Source organism: Brassica oleracea, chromosome C2 (assembly GCF_000695525.1).
Source record: "Brassica oleracea var. oleracea cultivar TO1000 chromosome C2, BOL, whole genome shotgun sequence".
In the NCBI taxonomy this organism is placed as follows: Eukaryota; Viridiplantae; Streptophyta; class Magnoliopsida; order Brassicales; family Brassicaceae; genus Brassica; species Brassica oleracea.
Genome location: NC_027749.1, coordinates 44,598,017 through 44,606,370, shown reverse-complemented (window position 1 = coordinate 44,606,370; position 8,354 = coordinate 44,598,017). Strand labels below are relative to the sequence as shown.

Sequence of the window (8,354 nt, the reverse complement as noted above, 5' to 3'; positions counted from 1 at the left end):
GTATTATTCTTTGTGATTAACTATTTTCTATAATTTTTAACCGGTCAAAATTCAGTAATCACAATTTATTTATTTCGAAGTTTACAATTTACAATTTACAATTATTACCTAGTAAAAATACATTGAGAATGTAAAAAAATAAATATCTTTTAAATCTTTTTTTGTTATCCAAAACATTGATAATTTTGAAATAGAGGGAGTATAACTTAAACATAGAAGTTTAAAATAGAGTACTTTTATTATGTGCTATATTATATCATTTATTTGTTTTAATATGATATTTCAATTTTAAAATGTGTTTGGTACTTATTATTTTGTAAATCAGTATTTATTATAATACTGTGAAACCTGTGTAAGATTTCATTATAAACAATTCCATGCTTAGATACTACATAAAGTACTTTGGATTGATTATTTGTATTACACATATGCAGATATATTTGTCGTTAATATTGTGTATAAAATACACAACCTTGCAATATCGTATGTATCTTAGAGTATAAACATACTTTGATTATTATTTTAGACTCTTAAAGTTAAATATTAAGCAGTTTATGATGGATGTAGTATAGCGAGAAGCCAAATGCATCAATTGGTAATGCTCTAACCTAAATTGACTTTTACACAAACTTAATTGGTATAACATTATAAATAAATATAGAAATCTAATAGTATATACATAATAGACGGGAGGTAACAATTAAAGAAAATCTTCGCAATGTAATTTTTTAGATTTAAAAGTTTTTTCTAATAGCCAAAACTTTCTTTTATAAATAGTAATTGCTATTTAATTATTTTTTCTTAATTTTTGTCCAAAGTCCTAATTTATTATTAATAAATTAGTTAAATAATTTGTTTTTCATTGCAAAATAAAAAAATTGAGATTTAAAATAAAATTTGCAATTATATTTTGATATAAAACATGTTTTTTGATATTATCTAATATTTTAGACGATTAATAATATTATATTAATATATAAATATATAATAAGATTTATTAATTTATTGATCCATGGTTTAGAAACAATCGATCCAATGAGCTGGTGATCCTGGAATTAGTATGGTTCAATGTCCAAGTCGGGTTTAAAAATATTGATAGCATGGATAATTTTTTTTTACTATTTTGTTTATTTCTTAGTATTTTACTTTCTTATAATTATTAATTATTATATATATATATTTCTTAGTTTAGCAATCTTTTGCATGATATGGTACAATGTTTGATTATGAGATTTCTAGGTTTGTTACTTTAAGTGAGGAGAAAAACTTCTATTGTTATGGCTTGTAAACGAAAAAACCAGAACATTAAAATCCCATTGTAATATATTTAGAATTGTTGAAAATGTTTTTTTAATTGATGGATCATATAAACAACCAATTTTTAAGGCTTGTTTATTATTTTTAGTTTAGAAGTGTTTATTGGTGTCATATAATTGGCGTCATATAAACAACCAACTTTTTCATGTTTTTTTTTATTTTTAGGTTAATCTGAAAATCAAAGACTCTGTCAATGATTTATTTTTTTATTTTGTGGTTATCTGGTGCTGATTAATTAATAAAGAGTTCAGGCTACACAGGGAATGATGATCCCATACAATCACTTAAAACATAGATGAGTTTTAAATCAAGGTGATATTACCCTTACCCAAACACAGAACTCTTTTCACCAAAATGGAAATTCAATGTCATAAATGGTTTCATTCGACCCTGATTATAAACAAAGTGGTATATTTCCAATTTCCTCTAAGTTTGGTGTATTTGCTATAAGAATATTGAAAATAATGTGACTACAGGGATGATAAACAAAGCTTTAGTATGTCTGTGGGAGTTGAGTAGACCTTCGTAAGTCATTCCTTACTACATCATGGCAATCACTCGCTCTTGATATAATCTGCTTGAAAAAGTATCTTGCCTATCAGAAAAAAAGATGAGCACAAAAGTGTGAGACTAAAGTAAGAAAGTTACAAATGATCAAAAAATTAGATCACATACCTCAATTGTTTCCTATGCTAGCTACTACAGATACAATATATGCGTAAATTCCTATTCTTTTTCGCTAAACTACATTAGACAATATATAACTCAGCTCTAATATTAGTGCTATATATGAACAATATATAAAGTCTCATCTCTAAATGTCCCCTGAAAACAGTAGAAACTCAATCCTACGTTCGTAACAATAAAACAATCATACATGTAATGGTCTAAGAGTTTCAGTTTAAAAGTGACCTCAGGAATAGAACAAACACCCTGTGTATAGTTACTGTTTGTAACCTCATAAAAGTTCATAGAGTGATCTCACAACTTCTAAGAAAACTTTCATAAGCTTTGAATCCTCACAGAATTGCATTTGGGCTTTGTACATGTTCAGAAGTGGAGTCCATGTTTCACCTGTCTCTGTTTGATCGTCAGTGTCCGTTCTTTGTTGCAGGAGCTGGCGAGTGTGCATTCCCTTCCGAACCATCCATCCACCTGATTCACCAATAGAATCAGTTGAAACTCCTAGACCAACACTCATAGCCCTGTGAAAATCACAAATGATCAATACAACTTTCTCAGTGGAAATTTGAACCAAGAACCTTACATCTTCTTTATATCCCTTTAATTCATCATTGCTTGATAGGCTTCAGAAGCTATCCTCCTTGGAAAGTATTGACCTTATTTTCATATAACAAATCTGCTATAACACGAAATTAAGAATCTCCTAACAGGATTGAAGCAATACAATAACAGAAAGTACACATAACTTATATAGAAAATATTTTACCTTAAATCATTGCCTCCTTGGATCTTCTCAATTGTAACCTGCACACAACAATAAGCAACAATTTCTTGTAATCATAATTTTTTTTCTTAATAATGCTTTAAAAGAAAAAGTGAAGAGAGATTACATTCAAGACAGCACCAGAATTGGAAAACTTGAGAAGAAGGACGACAGTTTCTGGCTCTGCGTATGTAAGAAAATCTGCAAAATCAATGGAAGGCTTTTCTAGACCATTTCGAAGAACTTTAAAACAAATTTTAGAAGATAAAAAACTCATTGTAGCATTCCCGAATTAACGTCCTTTGATGGATTTTATGCTCGATGTTAAAATCATCCCTTGAAAAACCATGATTATTCACCACAGTGAGCACCTGAATTCAACGTAAGTTAAGAACCATAGGGAGAACCATAGTGAAAATATAAGATTTGAGCATGAGACATAACCTGGACCCCAGTCCATAAAATCAACTCGCTGTTCCATGTGTCTATGCATCCCCATTAACTGAAACCTGTACGGAGAAGAAGGCAAATCATTAGACAAACCATGTTGATTGCTAATGATAAGTGTGATAGTCTTCCCCGTGAAAGAAACTAGGATACATACCTTGAAGCAAAATCTTTGTTTGAGATTGAAGTGACGTTTGAGAATCTCATTTGCATTGTCTTTAAAAGCTTTACGCAACGAAAAACCTTATTTAGAAACTGTTACAAAGAGCCATTCATTACTGCAGAAGACAAAGATGTGTTTTAGAGTGCACCCGATGAGAATCTCCATAGAAAATTACAGCTTTAAAATAGAGAAATATTTGTTCTCCATTTTTTGATAAAAAATGAGTTTTTGTGTTTTACCTTTCTCAGTGAAATTGAGAGAAGATTCTCTCAGGGTCGACTCCAGCGTTGGCATCACTAACAGTGCTCTGACTCTTGTGCTTCTTCTGCTGGCGTGGTTGGTCGGCGGTGAAGCAAGCGATTTTCTCCTTGGTTTTCGAAAGCACGACTGATACAGATGGCTGACTATCTAGACCAGTTGATCTTACGTTTTCACCAGCGGAGTCATCATCACTATCGTCACTCCTTCCAAGTATTACCGGAGCATTGGCCACTATAACCATGAAGACGATGAACGGTGGCGGCAGAGGCGATTATAAGATTCATACGGGGAGATTGTCCAAGACCGAGCAGATTGTCCAAAACCGAGCTGATCTCTCGATGTTGGAGGTTGAGGATGTGGATCCAGACCGCCAAGTCCCAAAAAAAATAAAACCTTTGTCCTTCTGCGGCAAGCCTCCATCGCTGCGTTTAGATCCCATCAGAATCCATCGAGATACAATAACACTTCTTTTAGGATCACCGGATAACGTGGATTAAGAGAAGAAAAGCAAAGGGTTTCACGATTCGATCTAGCAAAACGGGATCTGGAGAAATGAAAAAGGGAAACGTCGAATTTATCGCCTCTCGGATCGCCAAAGGCGTGAAGAAGAACCAAAGCAACTGAGCTGGGCTTGATGACGTGTCAAAAAGGATCTCTTGATCGGATGATTTTAATGTCCTAAGTGGACACTCTCCCTGTTTGATTATATATCTCTTTTAATATAGTATAGATTTTCTCATAGCAACTTCAGCAATTATCATATATTTACGAGAATCTTAGGGGGTGTATTCAATATAACATTTGAACTGATTTGATTTTTAATGGAATTTTAGATGATTTTAATAAGTCACAGAGATTTAGGTGATTTTTGTTAAACCACTCTAGAATATAACCTAAAACCATGGGATTTGGGTTTTAATTTTTTTTAACTAAGAAACTCCATTCAAACACTCTAAAATCACCTGAAAGCTTTAAAACTCCACAACTTAAAATATATTCAATAACAGTGGATTTTAAAGTACTCTACGAAATGTTAAGTTCAATAACAGTGGATTTTAAATGAGTTTTTAAAATTCATATTTGAATAACAGTAGATTTGTCATTTTAATACAAATCACCTAAAACTCCAAGTTAAATACACCCACTAACCATTTACTATATTTTGATCCCGGGGTATAATATACTATTTACCTGTGCGATAATGTTGCTCTTACACTACCATACCACCAGACACATATTAAATTCATATTTCCATATTTTAAATTGAGTAAGTATTTTTTTTGTAAAATTGATGTTTATAAATCATCAGATCCACTTCTTTTGGAGAATTAATTAGTCCAAAATTATCAATTTAACATGTCTGAGAGTATTTCTGACCTCGTTTTATTTTTCATTCTAAAATAGAATTTTGAGTAAAAATGCTCAGATAATATTTGATTTTTTACTCTATAATAGAGTAAAAATGAGTTTATTCTATATAGAATAAGTTATTTATTTTTGTTCATCACTCTATTTTTTACTCAAAAATAGAATATTATTGAAATATAACTCAATTTTATTATAAAGTTATTCTATTATAGAATGAAAAATAGAGTGAACCATTGGAGATCCCGACACCATTGTATATAATTATAGAACATAGTTTATCGTTTAGTGGTTTATGTTGACAAAAACAAAATGTTGCTGTTGTCGATGGCGCACCACTCAAAATTTAAATCTGACATTGTACGTGTTATTATTGAAAAAGACCCTGTTCAATTGATAATAATTGAAAATATAAATCTTTGAATGAATCATGATAAAGAAGTAATGATGATATGAGATCAATCATTAAAACCTTCAAAGCTTTTGAAATAACAATAAACTAATAAACTAGAATTTAATACGCGAATTATATAATTTAAAAATTAAAATGTTTTGATATTTTATTTTAGTGTATTTAAATATTAATATTTTGTATTTTATTTTATTTTATTAGAAAATGCAAAATAAATATGTTAAAATATTTTATTTTTTGTATTTTTAAAAAGATATTTTCACGCTTTAAAAGCGCGGATCAGAATCTAGTTATATTAAATATAAAAATGATATTAGATATTATTTATTTATTTTTAATTATTTCAATCTCTTAATGAATTTTAAATCAAATCTTTGTAATATATTTGATTGGTTATGTGATATATATGTTTGATAAATTTTAAATATAAATTTATTTGATACCAATTTATTGATTCTAATATTTTATTGACATAAATTATTTATTTTAATATGAAATATTATTTAAATTAATTAATGTTTTTATTAATGAAAATATAAAATAAAACAATCTATTAATTAATTGATTTCATATTAAATAAAATTATTTTATAGTATCTAAATCTGCAAAAAATAGTTATATTTACTTTTAAAAATTTAATAAATTATTTGAGTGTTGTAATCAATTATTTAATTTATTAAATATTTTGAAGAAGATTAATAAAAAGTTATTAAAAAGTGGAATATAATATTTTAACATGTCCTCGAATAAAATATATGTTGTGTTTATCAATATAAATATTCTTTATGCATCATGATTTTTCTTTTAAAAAACGAGTTTTAAACTTTTGGTCAATGATTCTTACATATGTATCTAGAGCGGAACTAATTTTTACAGATGTCCATATTTTTAAATTTACATTTATGTAATTCACCAAATTCACAGAAAAAATACAAAAAAAAAGAGACAAAATTTTTATTAGTAAAAAGAAACGAGAACGAAAGCACAATGTTATAGGGATAGAAAATGAAATCAGTTATGCAAAGTCAATAGTAAACAAATCGAGAGAAGAAAACCTAATTTTATTTCCTCATTTTACAATCGATGTTGCCTAACTGGTTTTGGTAATTTGTGTCACTCGTAAAACTTAATTTCTTTTTGTATATATGAAGTCTTAAAAATAATTAAAATGAGCTATAATACGTTAACTCTTCAACAACGATGATATATTTAAGAGACCAACATTTGTATTCGTCATTTACAATCGATAAAAATGGTAGTGTCGCAAAATATTAAAACTATTTAATGAACAAACATCAAACAAGTAATAAAAGGAGAATATACTCAAAGGAGAGGGCAAATAAAATCAACGAATGAGGGAGTACTATACTGCCACGTCAATTTAATTTATCTCGCACATCATTATTTGCTGGGCTTATAACAAATCAAAGTGGCCCATTATAACACTGCCCATCTCGCGCTCATAGCAAACGACGCAACTTTTCTGCTCCACCACCATCGTTTCCGATTTCTATGAATCTCTGTTTCAGAGTTTTGATAACACATTCAATTCATTTCTTTGACTCTTATCTTGATGAGATCTTTTCCTTCACCTCCCTTTGTTTTCCATCTTATATAACCCTTTATCGATACTTAAATCAAACCACATCGTAGAACCTCTATACAAGAATATCAAGCTATGGCCATGAAAATCAAGCTATGGCTATGGATGATAAACTGTTTGCAGCTCCAAAGCTTCGGCTAGAACCGAACTCCGGCGATATCGACCACCACATCGATGGCTAATAATCCAGCGAAATCCACTCCAACTAAGAAACAAGGAGTTGGTCTCTATGACGGCTCCCTCAAGCGTGTAGCTCCATCTACAGCCCTGAATCATGCACAAAGCGGGATCCTCATAGGACTTGATCTGTTATTTATCGGCCAAAAGGTATGAGCTGATATGCTAAATCCTCGAATTTCATAACTTTTTTTGTATCATCTAACCTATTTTACACCCCAACATGAATCTGTGATACAGGGTGCATAGCTCAGAACCAAGTAAGCCGGCATAAACGTTTTCTGAACGTGGGTCTCAGCCTCTTTAACCTCTTATCTAAAAATGAAACTTCCAAGGTCCTTTCCGAGCTTCAAGAACAGAGTTTAGTGATTGAGTTCGACAGATCAGGTTCCATTCATCCAAAAAGTTTGAAACGAGTTGTGTTCTCAGAGGTGATCTCTGCTAAGGTTTAGGTTTTGTCGTCGAATACAGTTTAATTATGCACATTATTATGTGGCGATTTGATTTAAATTATTTTGCTTCTTTTTGGTTGGTTGTGTTTGCTTAATTAATTAATGTTCGTCTCTATTGGAATGCATATAAAGATTTAGAGTTACGGACGCACACGCTGAGATCAACGCAGTAAGGTTGTCCTAGAGACAAACAGAGAGAGGCAGGTTTTGAAGAGGTTTGTTGTTGTCTGATTTTTTTTGTTTTGTGTTTATGTTCGTTTAATATTTAGCAAATTCTTCTCTTTTGAAAGGTGTGAAACTTAAATCAGGGCCAAAAATACATTTGTTTGTGGAATGGACTATGCAGATGGAGTATTACTTCGATGGGTTGCTCCTCTTTTATAGCAGCTGAAATCAATTATAGAGAAACCAACACTAGAGTTGTTTAAATTTAATTCAGTATGGAAACCATCTGAGCACGACGATGACATTGAGATACTGATTCATGAAGAGAGAGAATGCTTGAGAAGAATCTGACTGAATATGAACAGCAGCTTGGTTCTTGGCAAGAGCCTCCAAATCTATTCTTCGCTTCTTCTTATTCTTTTTCGGAAGGTTACCAGATTGGTTTACACAATTTTCAATATGTATCTGTTTCATTATTTAGGTAGAAGAGGAGTCTTTGATGGTGTTATGAAAATTTTGCATCAGCATTGGAAGCACAAGGAGGT

The 8,354-nt window shown here is 30.5% G+C and overlaps 1 protein-coding gene across 15 annotated transcripts; it reads right to left on the bottom strand.

Moving 5' to 3' along the window:
- Nucleotides 1-1,641: 1,641 nt before the first annotated feature.
- LOC106327562 lies at nt 1,642-4,338 on the bottom strand. Of its 15 annotated transcripts, none has more exons than XR_001267471.1 (8): nt 3,614-4,338; nt 3,369-3,489; nt 3,209-3,273; nt 2,892-3,135; nt 2,768-2,805; nt 2,585-2,680; nt 2,341-2,522; nt 1,642-1,912 (listed from the first exon to the last, which is right to left on the bottom strand). XR_001267471.1 is itself a non-coding variant. In XM_013765731.1 (7 exons), exons 4-7 carry the CDS (start codon nt 3,039-3,041, stop codon nt 1,858-1,860), a joined length of 402 nt encoding a protein of 133 aa, XP_013621185.1. In that variant the 5' UTR covers nt 3,042-3,135; nt 3,209-3,273; nt 3,369-3,489; nt 3,614-4,338; the 3' UTR covers nt 1,642-1,857. The 15 variants fall into 15 exon arrangements, 3 of the variants coding, with proteins under 3 accessions (XP_013621185.1, XP_013621184.1, XP_013621186.1); XR_001267473.1 differs by having other exon boundaries at nt 2,585-2,657; nt 3,614-4,337; XR_001267475.1 differs by having other exon boundaries at nt 2,341-2,472; nt 2,585-2,657; nt 3,614-4,337.
- Between the last annotated feature and the right edge of the window lie 4,016 nt (nt 4,339-8,354).